This window comes from Arvicola amphibius, chromosome 10 (assembly GCF_903992535.2).
Source record: "Arvicola amphibius chromosome 10, mArvAmp1.2, whole genome shotgun sequence".
Classification (NCBI taxonomy): Eukaryota; Metazoa; Chordata; class Mammalia; order Rodentia; family Cricetidae; genus Arvicola; species Arvicola amphibius.
Window position 1 is genome coordinate 104,684,801 of NC_052056.1, and position 20,986 is coordinate 104,705,786.

Consider the following 20,986-nt stretch of genomic DNA (forward strand, 5'->3'; position numbering starts at 1 on the left):
GGCCAAGGCAGTTTCTTTATTAACAAATGAAATCAATACAAACAGAAGACTCTCCCACATCATTTCCCCTTTTTCTGTTTTAAAAAAAGAAGGCTTTAACTTTAACATAGCAAAATTACATATAACAAAACAGTTATCAGGCAAGAATTACAGTTACAATATTTATATCTATTTCATCTTTTATCATAACTAAGGAAAATTATAACTATCTATGTATTCTTCAACTCTATCAAAGACTCCAGAAGGATATAATATTACCTAAGTAAATGAGAAGTAAGCAACTTACAAAACTCTAGAAATCACAGAGACATCTCGCTGCCTGGACAGTCACCCAAAGTTCCTCTGTACCGTTGGGGTCTTCAGGCCCATAGTTTCCAGTAGACATTTCCATGATGCATGAAATTTCAAAGGCAGTTCAGTCAGTATCTGCTGTGTCCTGCAGAATGTCTTGCAGACTCTTTCATGAATCAAGAATCCCAAAAGATCATGTCACCTATAGGCAAGTTCAGCAGTCCTCTCTCTGAGGTTTCTCTGTGTCCAGTTTATGCAATAGTCCAGGCAAGAGCAGTTTCTTGCCCAAATGGCTATCATACTCAATGCCCATCTTCCTTTTGAAGTAGATTTGTGCTGTCAGGAGCAGATGTGTCTCATTGTCATGAAAAGCCCTAAGTTATTAAAACATTTAAAATGCGATATTCTGTAGACTTTGAAAAATATGAAGAATGCCTATTTAACTTAAATATAATCTCTATATATCTAGAAAATCTAACTAACATGACTACAAGTTTTACTATTATCAATGATTATTCATTAGCAACCAATATTTCCTAATTACATATTACATTTTTAAATGAACTACACAATCATAATACCTTAATCAAGATCAGAAATACATATACATATAACAAAATTAACCTTAAATTTAAATCACTAAAGCAAAATCCATATCAATGCAAATTATTCATATCTATATCATATCCCCCCTTAAATGTAAAAGAACATTATAAACAATATTTGGGAATATGGGTGTTGTTATTTCTCTCCAAACAGCTTCCTGCTGAATGGGGACTCTGTTAATCGGATCTTTCATGGTGTAACCTGTGTGCTAGTTTCCTCTCAGTCAGCATTTGAGCAAAGTAATTTTTGAGGGTGTTCACAGCAACCTTTCAGGAGGGCATGGTCTATCATACCATATTAGGATAGAAGCAATCCACAGGGTTTCATTTTCTGTGAAAACAAAAGAAGAATCTCTTTTCCAAAGTATCATATCCTTAGATCCAAATCCCGAAGTCAAGGTATTTTCAAAATATCTATGTTGGATTAGTTCAGCAGCATTTATAAACAAATATCTTTTAGCAGCTGTTGCTTCTTCCTCAGCATTCAAAAAATTCAAAGAGAGCATAATAGTATACAGTATCAAGATTCTGTGTATTTTCCATCTTTGTGCAGCTTTGTTTTAACCTCTTATTTCTTTTATTTTTACTTTTACTTTTTGAGACAGCTTTTCTGTATATCTTTGTCCTGGAATAACTCTTTAGACCAGGCTGTCCTTGAACTCACAGAGATCCACTGTCTCTGCTTCCCAAGTGCTGGGATTAAAGGTGTGTGCTACCACACCTTGAAGTCACAGGGGTCAATCTACCTCTACCCCTTGAAGTCACAGAGATCAATCTACCTTTGCCTCTCAAGTGTTGGGATTAAAGGTGTGTACTACCATACCCATCTACTCCCTTTTTTTTTTACTTTTAAGAACTTTAACATTTAGCCTGCACATATTTTTAACACTTTGTAAACCATTTTGACGTTTTCTTTGACTTTGAATATTTCTTTTACTGTATATCTCTCTTTTTCTGACTACATGAGTCTTTAATTTACCAAACAATATTGGTAGAACTAAAGCCATGGCTTTGTCAGCTAGATCCAGCCCATTCCTTAGCTTTCAAGCCTCATGGCAGAGGTACCAGCTGTACCCATTTTATTGCCACAACTCTATGGCATTTCAAGGTCCCTGCCAGCAAGCAAGCTGCAGCATTCTGCTCATAGACCACACTCTGGCAGACTGCCTGCCTGAGTCAGAGTTTGCCTTGGCAGGATGGACCAGAAAGCCAGCATTTTAAAACAGCACAACTTTTTTCCTGCTACAGCTAAAAACTGAAAAACACACATTCAGCTTTTCATCAACATCATTTAAGTGTTTCTTGGCAGGACCTCTTAAAAGAGCTGCATGGTTTTGCAGCTAAAGCTGAGTCAGGAAGCCTCTCTTAGATGAGAGCGCTCGCTTGCCTCTAGAAAGCAGAGCAGACCCAAGCAATTGCTGCCACCAAGAAAACATGCTTTACTCTATGCTTTCCCAAGATTTCTCAAGCTTTCTGTGGATTCAGTTATCCATGTGGGCGCCATTCTGTAGTGATGGGCTGCAGGCAGGCCTGCTTTTCATCCCACCCAGCTCCTGCACAGCTAGCTTAGCCCCAGAAATAGCAACACACAAACTGTATTCATTTAAACACTGCTTGCCCATTAGCTGTAGCCTCTTATTGATTAATTCTCACATTTTGCTTTAACCCATATTTAGTAATCTGTGTAGCACCATGAGGAGTGGTTTACCAGGAGAGATCTTAACCTGCATCCATCTTGGAGAGGAGAAGCATGGCGACTTATTAACTTCCCTTCCCAGCATTCTGTTCTGTCTATTCTGCCCACCTAAGGGCTGGCCAATCAAAAGGGCCAAGGCGGTTTCTTTATTAATGAATGAAATCAACACAAACAGAAGACTCTCCCACATCAAGAGATATCATAATATATATATATATATATATATATATATATATATATACACATATATACACAATTGCCTCCATAATAACATGCAAGCTGGGTCTAGGTAGTCATTTTGCTAATGAAGAAGTGTAAATGTACTATATTATTGTATTCAGGTTGTAGATCTACACTGCTTTCATCTAAGTTGTGTTTACATTTTCTGTTTCCTGGGTCCTTTCTTATGTCTATTTGGGTCAGTACAGTTTATCACTGATCTAGATTTGTGTAGCTCAGAAAAGAGAGCTGCTTCTTTACCTGTATTTCCCTCTTATTAGCCCATTAGCTCCCATGTACAGCCTAACTTCTCTTCAACTTGAATATCCATTTCTCTTCTCAGTGGATGGTGTGGTCAGGGTCAAGTCTTATAATTATTCACCTGGTCTTTCTATATGGATCTGCTTGTGTACAAATTATATCCTTTTGAGATTAGTTCTCAAATCTACATCTTTATTTATGTTAATTTAATGTGACATGATACTTAGCTCAATGATCTCTCTCTCTTTTTTAAACCCATGACAATCCCACTGTTCTATCTGGGGAAACCTGTTGGTTCTCTCTATGCCATAGGTCCTTGGGATTGAACTCAGATTGTTGGGTTTAGCAGCAATCACATTTACCTACTGAGACATCCCTTAGACCCTCATTCAGTCTTTGATCATCTGGTAAGGTTGGCTGAAGGGCTAGTTTGCAGCTGCCCTTCATCAAGGGAAGCTATTTTCATTTCTTCCTATTGTGCTGTTTTATTATAAGGGCAGTTGGGAGACTTCATATTGTATAAAATATAATTGTGGAAGACAGAATGAAGTTCCCACGAGGGAAATGGAATTATATTATCTCTTTTACCATTGCATAAAGAATTAAGGAAAGAGACTTCTACGGTACTATTTCTGAATGAAAAACAACCCAAACCAAACAAACCAGGGTCTAGAGAAATGACTTAGTGGCTGTAAGATCTGAAAGAGGATGAGGACGTAGTTGCCTACATGCACATCCAGGGGCTCAGAAGTACCTGTAAGTTCTGCTGCAGGAGCTCCCACTCACTCCTTCAGCCTCTGATTACACTGGACATACATATGTATACATTCACACACACATATGTATACATTCATAACACATACACACATACAGAGATACATGCATAAAATATTAAAATACATCTTGAAAACCCAAACACCAAATCCTTTAAGTGTCTCAGGAAAAGGAGATGGCTCAGTGGGTAAAAGACCAGAGTTTGGATTTAGGCATCACATAAAACCCAGACATAACTTTCAGAACTGTGTTTGGAAATAGGTAGGCCCTAGGGTCTTACTCCCAATCTACTCTAGCCAAGCTAGAACATTCTAGATTCTTTGAGGGACTCTGGCTCAAAAATGCATTAAGGAGTTATAGAGGAAGATGCCAGACCTCTGGTCTCCTAATGAGCATGCACTCTGTACCCTATTCTACACACACACACACACACACACACACACACACCATATCAAAAATCCTTTTTAAATACTGTGCTGGTGAACTTGTCTGATGCAGAGTTAACTTACCTTTCCCCAAGCCATTTGCCATCTGCACAGCTCTGGAGAATCTACTAAAAGACTTGTTTGATGGAGGAGTGTTTATGTGTTACTTTTATTTATTAATAAAAAACTGCCTTGGCCCTTTAAGAGACAGAAAATTAGGTAGGCAGAGTAGACAGAACAGAATTGTGGGAAAGAGAGGGGAGATGCTTCAGGCAGTCACCATAGCGAGTCACCATGCCTCTCCTCTCCAAGATGGATGCAGGTTAGGATTTCTCCTGGTAAGCCGCACCTCGTGGTGCTACATGGATTACTAAATATGGGTTAAAGCAAGATATGAGAACCAACCAATAAGAAGCTACAGATAATGGGCCAGGTGCCAAGCAGTATTTAAAAGAATACAGTTTCTGTGTAATTATTTCGGGTAAAGCTAGCCTGGTGGGGGGACACAGCCAGCCATTCCTTCTACAGACTGGCACTCTAACGTGATGGACTAAATCCACTTAAAAACCTGAGAGGGCTTTCAATAAAAAAGACAGACTTTAACACAGCTTTTTGCTGTTTGCTGGCATGCCATGGAGAAATTTCCCTGACTCAGCCACCGTAACAGGAAAAAACCTGTGCGGTTTTAAAACACAGCTTCCTGCGCTGTGCCACCGGTGTGGAACTCTGGCTATAAAACATTTCAATGGCTTTTATAGGACTGGATGTTTGTGCTCCTGTTCAGGATTGGAAAGAAAGCACTCTGAGACCATGCCAATGGCTCACTGCTCCCTGCCTGCACCTGGGCAGATGGCGGAATCAGGCTTTGGCGAGCAGGAGAGCATGGCGGATTTCTGCCGCCATACAAAGAGATGTTTCCAGGCTGCACGGTGCTCTGCGTGTCAGATTTGGCTGTAACTTGGATGAAAAGAGTTTCTGTGCTGCACGCTCAGTCTCAGAGTTAAAGTGCTGAGTGTGGCTCCTACCTGGTGGCCCCATAGTTAGTAGAAAATGGTACATCCTCCATTTTGAAATTGGAGAGAGGTGGAGCCAACATCCAGAACAGCCCGGGCGGCTCTGCAGCCCAGAGCTGCAACTGATTCAGTCACAAGCAGCTCCGCCATGTTGGACTGGGTGTGACAAGCTCACAGTACCTGTTTTTGACCTAGGATTGTCACAGCTTTGAGTCTTAAGCGCTTAGCGACATAAAGGCACAAATCAAACATGTTTCTCGACAGTAAAAAAATTACAGATTCACAATAGGACAGATTCAGACATAAAAGACTTTAAAATGAGTCACAATGTTGGATAAATGTATGTAGGCTTGAGAGAGAGAAGAAAAAATATAGAGAATAAAGTTAATGCCTTTAAAAAAAGGGGGTAAAGTCTTTAAAGAGACAGAATAAAGTAAAGTGATAGAGTAAAAATAAGCCATGTAAAAATAAAAAATTCACAGAGAGTCTGGATTATGTATTTTATTGTGTTTTCTTTGAAATTTTTGACTGTAAAGGAGCTAAATACAGAGAGACATTTCATTATATGGGCTGCCAGGCTAGACCAGAATGCACATCTTAATGGTATGACTTCAGAATTTGGATCTAAGAACATGATGCTTTGGAAAAGAGGGTCTTGTTTTATTTTCACAGAGGATGACACCCTGTGGATTGCTTCTATCCCAATATGGTATGATAGGCCACACCCTCCTGAAAGGTTGCTGTAAACACCTTCAAAAATTACTTCACTCAACTGCCGACTGAGATAAACCTAGCAGACAGGTTACACTATGAAAGACCTAAATAACAGCGCCCCCATTCAGCAGAAAACAGTTTGGAGAAAAATAACTGCGCCCATTTTCCCAAATACTGTTTATAAATGTTCTTTTACATTTAAAGTGAGAAATGATATAGATATGAGTAATTTGCATTGGTATGGATTTTAAGGTCAATTTGTTATATGTATATGTATTTCTGATCTTGATTAAGCTATTGTGATTGTGTAGTTCATTTAAGAATGTAATGTATAATTAGGAAATATAGGTTGTTAATGGATAATCATCAATAATAGTCAAGCTTGTAGTCATGTTAGTTAGATTTTCTAGATGTGCATAGATATATTTCAGATAGGCATTCTTCATATCTTTCAAAGACTGCAGAATATGGCATTTAATGTTTTAATAACTTAGGGTTTTTCATGACAATGAGACACGTCTGCTCCTGGCAGCACCAATCTACTTCAAGAGGAAGATGGGCATCGAAGAGGCTACTTATGGAGTTTGATAGCCATTTGGGTAAGAAACTGCTCTTGCCTGGACTGTTGCATAAACTGGATACAAAGAACCCACAGAGAGAGGACTGCTGAACTTGCCTAAAGGTGAGATGGTCTTTTGGCGTTCCTGATTCATGAAAGAGTCTGCGAGATGTTCTGCAGGACACAGCAGAAAGTGACTAAACTGTCTTTGGAATTTTTCTGCTTCATGGAAATGTCTGCTGGATACTATGGGCCTGAAGGCTGAAGATAGATGCCCCAACGGTACAGAGGAACTTTGGGTGACTGTCCAGGAAGCGAGATGTCTCTGTCCTTTCTAGAGTTTTATAAGTTACTTATTTCTTGTTTACTTAGGTAGCATTATATCCTTCTGGAGTCTTTGATGGAGTTAAAGAATAAATAGATAGTTATAGTTTTCCTTAGTTATGATAAAATATAAAATAGATTTAAATATTGCAACTGTAATTCTTGCTTGATAACTGTTTTGTTATATGTAATTTTACTATGTTAAAGTTAAAGCCTTTCTTTTTTGTTTAAATAGAAAAAGGGGAAATATTGGAGGAGTGTCTATGTGTTATTTTCATTTATTAATAAAAAAACTGCCTTGGCCCTTTAAGAGACAGAAAATTAGGTAGGCAGAGTAGACAGAACAGAATTGTGGGAAAGAGAGGGGAGATGCTTCAGACAGTCGCCATAGTGAGTCACCATGCCTCTCCTCTCCAAGATGGACGCAGGTTAGGATCTCTCCTGGTAAGCCACACCTTGTGGTGCTACACGGATTACTAAATGTGGGTTAAAGCAAGATATGAGAATTAACCAATAAGAAGCTATAGATAATGGGCCAGGGGCCAGGCAGTATTTAAAAGAATACAGTTTCTGTGTAATTATTTCAGGTAAAGCTAGCCAGGTGGCGGGACGCAGCCCTGCCGCTCCATCTACAGATCCTTCTACACTTGTTCCCATCTTGACCCCCACCCCTGAGAATAATTTTTCAACCACAAAGAGATTTATGTTTAGAAGGATCCTGGAATATAAGGGTTTGAAATATCAACAGGTAGCTAGCCAAGTGAGCACCTCATTTCTTACAGGATGTGAGTAAATTCTGAGTATTTTTTCATCTAGCATAAGGCTTGATTCATAGCAAACAGTCAGAAACTATTTGTTATACAGCTATATCCACTTAGCACTTTTGCAACCATGCAAAATTCTGGGCTTACAGAGAGCAAATATCTGTATGTTTTTGGAGTCTAGGAGATTGGCCCAGTGGGGATAATGAGTAAAGCCCTGACTGTATCCAAGGATGAGGAGTGGAAGAGACTTCGAGCCTTACTGTCTCCTGCCTTCACCAGTGGAAAACTCAAAGAGGTAACTAAAAGCACTTCTAGCTAAAATGTTTGTGTGACTTGAGTCTCCACACTTAACAGCCATGGATGCCTTTGCGTTTTGTGCTTAGATGTTCCCCATCATTGAAGAGTATGGAGATATTTTGGTAAAATACTTGAGAAGAGAGGCAGAGAAAGGCAAACCTCTCAACATGAAAGAGTGAGTAGTGGTACATCCACTGTGGATCTGGGAGAGGAAGGGCAGCAGGGGCAGAAGGATCATCCTTCTGTGTGTCTTACATGTCCAGCTTTTTTTTTAGACACTGGATGACAAATGTACAGTTGAGAAAGAAACACGAGAGTGCCCAGCTCACAAGGGTAGAGGGTGGGTAGGAGGGGAAGGTGCTTGGACAATACTGAGATGAGGTGACTTAGCCTGTCTTGGCCAAGAATGTGAATATTTCAGGCTTCTTGCTGCATGTGCTAAATCCCATGTCTCTCTCTCTTCAGATCTTTAGGGGCCTACAGCATGGATGTGATCACTAGCACATCATTTGGTGTGAGCGTCGATTCCCTCAACAACCCAAAGGACCCTTTTGTGGAAAAGACCAGGAAGTTCTTAAAAGTAGACTTCTTTGACCCGTTTTTCTTTTTACTAAGTATGCATGATGGTTCTTCTGTCTTTTGCCCCACTGATCTTGTGTGTGGCCATGTTTGTCAGTTCTGCCTTTCTCTTCCACACTCTCCACAGCTAACAGCTCTATTGGAATGCAATTCACCCCCTTAAAGGCACAATCCAACATTTTTAGTGCTTTCAAAGACATGTATCCCATTACTCTTGTTTTATAACTTGGTTTCCTTTTAGACATAGTCTCACTGTGTTGCTATAGCTGGCCTGAAAGTTGCGGTGTAGACTAGGCTGGTATTGAGCACACTGTGATCCCCTGCCTCTGTCTGCCTCCTGAGTGCTGAGTTTAGAGGGTTGTGCCACCAATCCTGGCTTTGTCTTAGAATTCTTTTATTTATCATTTGAAAATATAACATAGCTATACAATCTATCTTCATTATACTCTCCCCTTACCCTCACGTCCCAATTCCCGCAGACACCAAAACACATATTTCTCCCAATTTATTTCCCATTCTCTTTTTTTGGTCACCTTTTGAGTCCAATCAGTGCTGCCTGCTAGGATGCTGACAAATATGCTTGGCATGATCTCATGCAGGTAATCAGTTCATGCCCTGTCTTGGATCTGGCATTTCACACCACCCTTCTGGCTCTTACTTTATTCCCTCATCCTCCGTCATGATGGTCCTTGAGCCTGGAGTGGTGGAAATGTTGACACAAATGCTCCATGTAAGGCTCATCACTCGACAGTCACATATTCTCAACACTTTGAACACTTAGGACTCTGCACTGACTGATGATCTACATGGCCAGTTACCAATGTCAACTGCAGAGTGCTCTGTTCTAGTCTTGCTGCACATTTGCACCATAGTCCTTCAAGCAGCCTGGACCTGAGCCACCACCAATTCACTTTCTCTATATTTAAAATTCTGAGTATTTCACATCAATGGGATTAGAGACTATGTCATTTTGTGACAGGACCCTGCCATTTAGCATACTACAAATTGAAGCAAGAGTCACTGTGTCTTCTGTCTAATAATAAGTGATATTTAATATATGTTGTGATGGACAGTTAAGTTAGCATTCCATGTTTGCCATGAAATTTGCTGCTATGGCCATTTACATACAAGGTTCTCTTTGAATATTTGTTTTATGTTTTGGGATATACCTTCAGAATTATTGTTGCTGAGTCACAAAGTAATGCCATTTTTAACATATTAAACAACTGAGCATGTGTTCCACAGTAGGTTCAACATTTTCTATGGCCTCTGGAAATGTAGGAGAGTTCCAGTTTCTCCATGATCCACTCAACACTTGGCTCCCCCATGACTTTGACCATTGCCTCTTAGTGGATGTGCTGTATGCTGGTTCTGTGGTTTTAATGAGCTTTTCCCAAGTCCCTATTCAATTAAAAAAAAACCAAGTTGATGTGGTGATGTCTACTTTTAGGTGATGTCCTTTACATCGCTGAATTGCTTTGACATTTTAAAAAGATTTATATATTTTTAAGTTACATATATGGTGTTTTGCTTGCATAAATGTGTACCACATGCATGAAGTTCCTTTGAGGCCATAAAAGGGCATTGAATCCCCTGTAACTGAAATTACACATGGTTGAGAGCAGCCATGTGGGTTCTGGAAATCAAACTTGGATCATTTGTAGAGCACCAGTACTACCTGCGGGGCTATCTCTCCTGCCCTGGAGTTAGTTATTTTATAATGTGAACTTTGATTATTTGAGATTTAAAAATTTAAGGCTGTAAGCCTCTCTCTGCCTTTCTCTGAGCTCTCTTGGTATATCTTCATTTTATACTCTTTCAAGACATTTTCAATTCCCTTACTATATGGAGGAGATCTTAGAATCTCATGCAAACTAGGCATGTACTCTATAATGAAACTGTATTCGAGAAATTTTCCAATTACCTCCTGGAGTTCTTTGACATATTTTTACTTAATAAAAGTGTATTAATTAATTTGGATATACCTCTGACTTTCCTCTGATCCTTTCTGGTGCTAGTTTAAACAAAACTATATCATGTCAGTTGAGAAACAAATGATATCTAGGATGTTTTTTCTTTATTACTTAATTATTAGATAACAACAAATTGATTTAATTATTTGTATCTCTGTGTGTTTGTGTGTGTGCAGTTTAACTTTTCCTTGACATGCTACCTCATAAATAATAACATGGAGACTTAGTATTAATTATGAAAACTTGGTGGTAGCTTAGAATTTTCCCAACTAGCTTTTACAACTTAAATTAACCTGTTTTTTTTAATCTATGTTCTGCCTTGTGGCTTGGTTACCTTTCCTCTGTATGGTACCTCTGACTTCTTCAGTGTTTCCCTGGTGTCTCTCTGCCTTATTTCTTCTTAGAGTTCCCCTCTTTCCGAAGAAGCCTTGCCTATTCACTTCTGCCTAACTACTGGACATTCAGTTCTTTATTAAACGAACCATAATGACATCTTCACACAGTGTAAACAAATATTCTGCATTCTCTTTCTCTTTGTGTTTCTGTCTCTCTCTCTCTGTCTCTGTCTCTGTTTCTCTCTCTCTCTCTCTCTCTCTCTCTCTCTCTCTCTCTCTCTCTCTGTGTGTGTGTGTGTGTGTGTGTGTGTGTATATGTGACTGCCTTGGTATTTATGTGACATGGGGAGATCAGGGGACAATTTATAGTAGTTTTTTCTCTCCTTCCACAGCATGGGATTCAGGGATCAAATTCAGGTTGTTTGGCTTTTCTGCAGAACCCGTTAGCTGTTGTACCATGTCACTGGCCCCTGCCTGTATCCACACAAAATGCAGGAGCAGAGTTTAAACCAAGAGTCAGATTTATTCCTATCACTACTCCAGAGTGCAGAAAGAGCATCATGGTAGTGACCCAGTGTGAGAAAGGTCATAGACAGAATGGTTTGCTTGAGACACTGGTGACTTATTCTTTGGATTGCTTCATGATTTCTCTAAATGAAACTTGCATTTCCACTAAAAATTATTCTTTATCTTTCTTTTCCAGTACTCTTTCCATTCCTTGTCCCAATATATGAGATGTTAAATATCTCCATGTTTCCAAAGGATTCGATAGCATTTTTCAAAAAATTTGTAAGCAGAATGAAAGAAAATCGCCTGGATTCTAAACAGAAGGTAAAAAGTGGTTGTCTCATGAGAGGTACATATTTGATAATGTGTTGGGCTGTGAACATGTGAGTTATGTGTTTCCCTTCTTCTGTCCCTAAAGTTAGACAGAGAAGATGTGATTTAGAGAGACAGAAAGTACATTTATATTTGGAGGAGAAAAAAAAATGGAGCTTTGAAAACTTGATTGAGAATAATCCATAAATTAACCCTTAGCAATAGGCATGAAAACAGCAGGGCCATGCCTAAGGATTGAAATTTAAAAAATGGCAAAGCACTAGACCTGTGTGAGATCAACATTGCCGAATCTCCACCTTTTTAAGCCCCAGCTCTAATTGAGAAACTATTGGCTTTTGATGACTGCAGAGGGTGGGTGTGGTCTGCAGTAATTTTCCCATACAGTCAATCACATATTGACAGCACCAGTTGGACTCATTGGGGGATAAAAAGCAAAGGTCATGATGTTTAGATGGAGAAATATTATAAGGATATAATAGGAATTGGATGAAGGAAATGGTGGGGGTAGATATGGCCATATTTTATTGTATAGATCTATGAAATTCTCTTAAAATAGATAAAAATCTTTCAAAGGAGGAATACTATTTTTATCTCCTTCAAAAACTTTGATTTCATAGAATCAAAGTTATTGTTTAAAATTGTATCCTTTGTAATTTATTGTAATATTGATTGATATGTCAGTTGGATTGCTCACTTGTTTAGCCACGAGTGTTTTTCTTTTTTGATGACTAAAGCAACCCTAGCCACGTTTGTGAATTTAAGGGAGGTAAATTTGCAGAAAGGAAGTTAAGCTTCTGCACTCCTGATCCAACTCTGACTTCTGACTTCACCATTGACATTCTATTTTTGCGACTTCTCTTTCTGCTTCCAGCACCGAGTGGATTTTCTTCAGCTGATGATGAACACTCAAAATAATTCCAAAGACAAAGAGTCTCATAAAGGTAACCAAGGACTCCCTGGTCTATGGACAAGGAAGCTCTCAGGGAGTGGTCACATTGCTCAGAAAATGTGTGCAAAGGTTTTTTAGCAGAAGAATTCCTCTGTCAAGTTACTGAAAGAAGGACATGGCTATTAATCAATGTGGAATAGTCTAGAAGCACATGGGCACAAGTTCATTCCAAACAGGAAGGGTAGCCATGATGAATGTGTTCATAGATACCCGAGTCTACATCCAGTCAGGAAACATGTACCCAAATGGTGCCAATGCTGTCTGGGAGTCCCTGGTGTACAAGTACTTTATCCTAATCTGTAGTGAAGCTTTACTTTTTGTGTGTGTTGAATAAGTGACATCTGTGGAAACCTTCTTCATGCAAACATACTGGGTCTCTTCATTATTTTACATATTTAAATCCAAATTAATAAATTTTATCTTTTCAGATGTCATATGTATGTGTGTGCATGTGTATGTGCATATGTGCACAACACTAGGTGTGTGAATCTGTGACAGAGGAAGGCAAAGAGTGTCTTGCTCAATCACTCTCTGCCTTATTTCCTCCAGACGGGGTCTCTTATTAAACCTGGAGCTAGTCTGGCAGTCAGCAGTTCCCATGATCTGTGAATTTGAGGTTACAGGTAACCTGTGTTACCACAGTTGGCTTTTTACATGGAAACTGAGGATGCAAACTCAGGTTCTCATGCTTTTTACTATCATGGTTGCAAAATAATGGCATCCCAAATCCAGGTTTAATTCTACAAGTGTGCATCAGTAGCTAAAATAAAGGGAATCTTCCATTTTTACACATCTTCTTATGTCTACTGCATACAATCACTAATAGATAGCAATATGATCTTCTAAGAACACCTATTTGTTTTCTAAAGTCATCATGTGTTTTGTGTTTAAATTTTCTCCAGTCTGTCTGCTTGAAACTCTTTCATGTGTTCAGCTAACTCCAAATCCTTCTATATCTCCTTCTCCTTTGGAGACCAGGTTTTATGCAACTCAGACTGACATCACAGTCATGGTGTGCCTGAGAATGACCTTTTAACTTCTATGCTACCATGCCTAGTTTATATAGTGCTGAGGATGGAGAACGTGGCTTCATACATGCTGTGCTAGCTCTCCACCTACTCACCAGTCATTATGTTTCATTTCTGATAGGTAAAAAAACATGTTAATTTACAAAATACCCACTTATTGTGGCTTATAGTCTAGTTTTAATTTAGTAGCAAGTACTTAAACTGATTGGTAGAATTAATTTACCAAGAACGGAATCGTAGCACTCATGGCAAAAGGATCACAACTGCTTGCACCTCAAGATCTGTGGGCTCCAATTCATCTTCTGCTTTCCGTGGGCACTTGTGCACATGTATGTGCACATACACAGAAAAAACTTAAGCTCTAACAGAGCACTGGAGTTCAGGTCCCATTACTTATGCCTGAAAGCTCACACCATTCTAAAATCCATCTCCAGGGTATCAGATGCCCTCTTCAGGCCTCCATGAGCACCTCTCCACACATAGCATTCCTACATAAATAAAAAAAATAAATATATAGTAATATATATATAATAAATATATGGAAATAAAAAAATAAAAATAAATCTTAAATATAGGATAAATTATGTGCCTTGAAGTTACGTAATGATGATTAGGAACAAAATATCACCCATGGGACATCCTGGCTGAAGCAATCTTCCCCTTCTCTGACTGTGTCACATGTATGTCAGATTGATAACAGTCCCAGGGTGACTGAATGACTTCTCCATATTTATCTATAGGGAAACAGGAGCCTCAATTGATTTTCTCTTCACCTCTTTTGTGTTGGTCCACCCTGACCTGACTTTCCTGAATATTTTCTTACTTTCAGTTCTGACTGACATGGAGATCACAGCCCAGTCAATTATCTTTACTTTTGCTGGCTATGACACCACCAGCAGCACCCTTGCCTTTGCCCTGTATTTACTGGCCACTCACCCTGATATCCAGAAGAAACTGCAAGAAGAGATCGATATGGCTCTGCCCAATAAGGTGAATGGATGATGCTTGGAGTAGAAGGAAAAAGACACAACTTCTCATCACGTGCAATGGTGTGTGTGTGTGAGAGAGAGAGAGAGAGAAAGAGAGAGAGAAACAGACAGAGAGACAGAGAGACAGTGTGTGTCAGTGTCATTGTATGTGTGCATGTGTGTGCATGCATGTGTGTGTGTGTTCACATGTATGTAGGTATATAGATACAGTGCGATTATTCTTAATCACTCTCCAAAATGTTTTAGTCAGGCTTCCTCAGTGAACATGGAGTTTTGAAATTTGGAAACGTTATCTTACCAACACACTTTCTCTGCTCCCTCCCCTGCACTGGGATTATAGATGTTTGCCACTGTGTCTGGATTTATGAATAGTGTACATCTAAACTAAGGTTCTGAGGCTTGTATAGTAGACACTTCTTTAACTGAGACATTTTCCCAGCCCGAAGTGTTAGTTAGTCTAACCACTGTGTAGGAGACTGGATAGATGTCACTATGACAGCACTTTTGGAGGATTAATTCAGGTTTGATTCCCAGGACACAGATAGCAGTTTTCAACTCTCTATAATGCCAGTCACAAGGCATTTGACACCCTCTTTTGACTTTTGTGTACAGTACACTCATAAGGTTCATATACACATATGTATGCAAAACACCTCCAAACATAAAATAAAACACTTAAAAATCCCTTTGAAATGGATTGTAAGTGGCTCGGTCTCTTAAATGCCAAGGTCATCTTTGGAGCTACTGAGAATGCAAAGGTACGATGCAGACCTATTGAATGTTAATGTAAAATCTCAGCACAAACTTTTTTCTTCTTCCCAGGCACCTCTCAACTATGATAAAGTGATGGAGATGGAGTACCTCGACATGGTGCTGAATGAAACCCTCAGATTATACCCAATTGGTACTAGACTTGAAAGAGTCTGTAAAGAGGATGTGGAAATCAATGGTGTGTTTTTTCCAAAAGGGTCTGTAGTGATTATACCAGTTTATGCCCTTCACTATGACCCACAGTACTGGCCAGAGCCTGCAGAATTCCGCCCTGAAAGGTACCAGGATCCCAGGAATGGGAACCCGCTTTGAGCTATGATGGCCTATATATGCTATGGTGTCTGTATTGGATGATGCTCTAAATGTGATTTTGCACCCATTTGCCTTTTGCAGAGAAAGGAAAGAAAAACAGGAGAGATGAAGAGAGACAGGAAAAATGTGACAATTTAAATACAGAGTGTTTTTTTCTTTCCCCAAGTAGCAAATAACCGACTGAATTATGAGACAGGAGCTCATTTTCCGTCAGTCTGACTGACATGTGATTTTTCAAGCATGAACCCAGCATTATGCTGAATAAACTTTCAGATTTAAAGATGTATTTTATTTTCTCTCCTTTTTCATTCTTGGAAAATTACATGCATATATTATGTATTTTGGACATTGCTATCTGACATTACTCTGCCTTTTCTCCCTCCTACACTTGCTGAATCACTATTTGTTCCCATGAAGGCTTCCTCCTGTTTTCATGAGTTCCATTTTTCTTGTGACTCATGAGTTTAATTAGGGTTGCTTGCATAAGTGTAGGTCTAGGAGTTATTTACTGGAGTATGGACAAATCACCAAGGCTACACCATTGAAGAGAAAATTCCCTTCCCCCCGGCAAATATTCATTTTAAAAAAAAATGTTTACTGAGGTGAAATTTCTTTAACTTCTTCCAATATTTTTGATGGAATGCATCAACATGGTCTAGCCTTGTGTAGACAACCACAGCTGCTGGGAGTTCATGAGTGCAATGGCTGTGTCAGGTCCAGAAGATAGTCTTTCACAGCACCCCTCTCTTTCCCTGGCTCCTACCTTCTTCTTATCCCTCTTAATGAGATGTTCTCTGAGCATTGGAGGGGATGATACAGATGTACCATTAAGGGCTGAGCACTCCATCATCACTCATTCTCAGCATTTTGACCAGTTATGAGTCTCTGTGTTAACTGTCTCCCACTGCAATCAGAAGCTTCTATGACCAAGGCTAATAGCAGCACTAATTTTTGTGTATAAACATAAATATTTAGACAACAATTTGATATCATGTCCACTTAGCAAAACAACAGTAGTTCAATCTTCCATAGAGCCTATGACCACCCTACCCATCAGATTTTGAGCAGATTTATAGTATCAGGCATTAATCCCCCCCTATAAATTGGAACTCCAATCCAAACAGGCAGTGGTTGATTACCTATAACTCATAACAACACTAGTGGGCACATAGGATGCATTTTCTCTCTGACAGCATTTGTTTCATCTACCATATGGAAAGGCTGTAGAACAAGGGGTTTTGAAAGGACATTTAGTGTACAATTCTCATCTATATGTTACTGGTCGGTGTCTAAAGAGAAATTGTTGTATGTAGCTCTTATGATTCTGTCATTTGCTAACTTGTCATTACTGTGTGTCTCCAGGTTCAGCAAGGAGAACAAGGGCAGCATCAATCCTTATGTATACCTGCCCTTTGGGTATGGACCCAGGAACTGCATTGGCATGAGGTTTGCTTTCATGAACATGAAAGTTGCTCTCACTAAAGTCCTGCAGAACTTCTCCTTCCGGCCTTGTAAGGAAACACAGGTGAGGATTAAAATTATCTCAAAAAATAATGCTGTACCGGAGACATCTTTTTCAACTGAAGCTTCTGTGTAGAAAATTGAAAATTATTTTGAGTTTTACTAATTTGGTTTATGGCCAAATGACTTATTTGTACCTAGGGGTCTTTGGTTCTATGTCAATGTAGAGTACAACTGTAGCATTCTGATGAGTTATGAGGTCAGAATGTAAAGATTATATGCATTCTGTTTGAAGTTCCAGTCAAGTTAGTTAAAGTTACGGTATATCATGTGCTAGCCAGAGGTGTAGTGATCATGAGTTCATGATTTTTGGGCGGTCCTCTCTTCTTGAAGAGCTCAAAGAAGCCCTCCTCTGACAGTCTTGTCAATGCCTGGCTTCATTTGAATCACCGAGGAGCTTTACAATTCATTTACGGGGTCTGAGATATTTCTCAGTTGTCAAAAGTTCTTCCCTAGCATCCACAAAGCCCTGGTTCCCCTCCATAGTACTGCATGGAGTAGCTGTTACTGTGCATTCCTGTAATCCTTGAATGCATGAGGTGGAGGCAAGAAAATCAGAACAAGTCCAACTGTTTCTTGGCCACTTAGTGAATTTGAAGCCAGTGTGGGTTACATGACACCTGGTCTCAAAAAAACTCATTATGCCTGGCTATTTCTGAAATCCTGAAATAATTGACCCACAGTTTGGCTTTAAAAGCTCATTGCTGGCTCAGCATGTGAGACCAAGTTGAGAATCATTATTTTAAAGCACAATTGCTAGCGTTCAAGAGATGGCTCAGGAGTTATGAACAGTTGGTGCTCTTGAATAGGACCTGAGTTCAGTTCCCAGCCCCTACATGGTGCCTCATAACCATCTTCAACTACAGTTACAAAGGCTAGGAAGTGCTTCTTTCACTTCTGTTGAGAGTGCACACATGTGATATGTATGCATATGTGCAGATAAAACTTTCCCATACATGAAATAAAAATAAATGAATCTTTCCAAAGTTGCTGGTTATGATGAACTCCAACTTTAATGGGTTTCTTAACAGTTCTGCCTCACTTCTCCGGAGTTCTTGCTCCAGAAACAGGTAGTTGTCATATTTCCATAGATCATGTATCTTTCCCACTTTTATTCTGCTTTCCTACCTTAAGTTCTTTTCATTCCTCAAATCAATATTCTTCTTCTTGAGTTTCTTTCCTCATTTATTTTATGCTCTACTTTTGGCTCCTTCAGGCATTTTTCATAACCTATGCTAATACTTCATCATTAAAGTCATCAGTTTGACTATGTTTGTTCTCTCTGTATTGAAGAACATAATTTTTCTTTTTTTATCACCTTATCTTATATCTTCCACAAACTGCAACTGGTTCTTCGAGGAGTGTTTGTGCATTGAAAATCCCCAGTAAATGGTTTAAAGTACGATTAACAATTATAATATTCTTTCAAGAAAATTTTAAGCCAATTAAATCTATAAGAGATACCATTAGTAGAGATACCATATATATATATACATATATATATATATATGTATATATATATATATATATATATATATATGGTTTTCTTCAAGACGGGGTTTCTCTGTAGCTTTGGAGCCTGTCCTTGAACTAACTCTTGTAGACACGGCTGGCTTCGAATTCACAGAGATCCACCTGCCTCTGCCTCCTGAGTGCTGGGATTAAAAGCCTATGCCACCACCACCCTACTTAGCATGTATATTTTTATAAGCATCTGTTTTGAATGCCTCTATGAAAAACACATATACACTACATAATATTGTAAAGGAATATGATAGAGCATTTGCAAAAAGAGTTTGTATTTTCTGAAAAAAAAATGTTTCTGTTCACACACTAGGATAGCTAAAATTTACAGGACTTGTGTATTAGGATTTGTCTTCTCTTTGTCAATTAATTTTATTCAGGGTGATTAGAGGGATTGAAATGTTTATTTGTGATTTGTGGCTATGGCAGTTGTGTCATTTTACTTCCATATAGCTTCACTTATTTTACGACTTTCTCACTAAAGCATTTAAATCATAAGCATGTACAGGGATTTAGACAGACAAAGCATGGTACTAGTTTTGAGAGACCATGACAAACCTGACACAGGAAGATGCAGTGGGAAACTCCAGTCATCTTAAATTTGACACTTCTCTATATCCAGGACAACTTTGTTCCCCTTTCTTCTCCTGTGATGAGAAGATAACTGTGTCGGAGGCATTTCCCCACCATCTCTGAATAGCATGAGACTAAAACGGCATGGAAAACACTGGAGAACTCAGAATCCTTTATTAAACCCTCCCTTGCAAGACAAAAGTCGACTCTAGAAAAGCAAGCAAATATCTGTCCTCCTAAAGCCTTGACTAGATGGGTTCAACTGCAGTAGCGACACATGAACTAGGAGCTGAAGACTGTCCACAGACTTGAAATGTATCTTCTCAGAGTTAGCTTGCAAGTATCAACAAACAAAAAGAAATAGCATTTCAGGGCTTAGAAAAATAATATGACATAATAACTAGGAATTAGGTTCAAAATATTAAACTTGTCTGTTTTACTCTAAATCAACACAGGACAGAAATAACTTAAACCAACATGACTTCATCTCAGGTCCCGTATACAGTAGATTCTAAATCAACATTTTACCCAATGCATTGTTTGGATGTATGCTCTTACCATTTAGTTGACACATCTTGGAGAATAAGAAAGTCACAATATTTGATGTTAAAATGCAGCTTTTATGTTTCTTCAAAGAATTTCCATCCTGAAATTTTTAAGCTTTTCTTCTGGGATTGCTGTTAGTTTACTTGTTAATTTTCTTATTTTTTTACATTATTGCAGATCCCTCTGAAATTAAGCCGAACACCACTGCTTAAAACAGAAGAACCCATTGTTCTAAAAGTTGTGCCAAGGAATGCAATCATAACTGGAGCGTGATTTTCCATCAAGGGTTTCTGTTGTGTTCTTCAAGAAGCTGAAACCTAAGAGGATTGGAAACTTTAGTTTACTTCCTGAATAAAACCCAGAAGATAGGATTTAGTTGAGTGGCCTTGAGAGATCATTATGAGCTTTCATACATCCATTGAGCTTTGTCAGTGCGAATATTCAGTATAAAGAAAAATGACTAAGTCAATAACAGATGAGAAATTCATTTCCTCTGGTCCTCATGGGAGCACCTCAATCCACATCTGGTTGGCTCCATCCGTTCTTCTGAGCTCTTGTGAAAGTAACCTTGCCTCCCTCTGCAATTTGATCAATAATATGTATTATGAAAATATGAAGCATTGTGACATCTCTTATCATAAAACTGATACCAGATATTTTAGTTGCAACATTCTACAATAAACATTACACTGAAAATATAAATATCTCTTTTTAAAAATAAAATCATTTGCTTGTTTTTTTGCATCCTGGCAAGTTTCTTCTTCCTCCTCTCCTCCCATTCTTTTCCCCTACCACCCTGCTCTGTTCCCATTTCCCCATCTACTCCTCCTCCATTTCTGTTTTGGAAAGGTCAGGTCTCCCATGAGAATTGTGAATAAAGCAAAGGCTATCAAGCTGCAGTAAGACTAAGCACCTCCCATGTGTTAGGACTGGACTGAATGAGGAGTAGAGTTCCAAAAGTCAATAGGAGAATCAGAGACAGCCCCTGCTCCTGATGTTAAGAGTTCCACAAGAGGATCAAACTACACAGCTCTAACATACATGCTGAGTGCCTAGGTCAATCCCATGCAGGCTACCTGGTTGTCAGTTCAGTCTCTGTGGGCT

General features: G+C 38.9%; 1 protein-coding gene across 1 annotated transcript in view; it reads left to right on the forward strand.

The window, feature by feature from the left end:
* LOC119824661 (cytochrome P450 3A11-like) overlaps nucleotides 1–20,626 on the forward strand; it is a 33,730-nt gene extending 13,104 nt beyond the window's left edge. The window contains exons 5-13 of the mRNA XM_038344982.2: nucleotides 7,827–7,940; nucleotides 8,029–8,117; nucleotides 8,408–8,556; nucleotides 11,533–11,660; nucleotides 12,541–12,610; nucleotides 14,476–14,636; nucleotides 15,458–15,684; nucleotides 17,081–17,243; nucleotides 20,060–20,626. Of these exons, the coding sequence (XP_038200910.1) occupies nucleotides 7,827–7,940; nucleotides 8,029–8,117; nucleotides 8,408–8,556; nucleotides 11,533–11,660; nucleotides 12,541–12,610; nucleotides 14,476–14,636; nucleotides 15,458–15,684; nucleotides 17,081–17,243; nucleotides 20,060–20,155 (1,197 nt within the window). The 3' untranslated portion in view covers nucleotides 20,156–20,626. The remainder of the gene's footprint in view (nucleotides 1–7,826; nucleotides 7,941–8,028; nucleotides 8,118–8,407; nucleotides 8,557–11,532; nucleotides 11,661–12,540; nucleotides 12,611–14,475; nucleotides 14,637–15,457; nucleotides 15,685–17,080; nucleotides 17,244–20,059) is intronic.
* The last annotated feature ends 360 nt before the right edge of the window (nucleotides 20,627–20,986 follow it).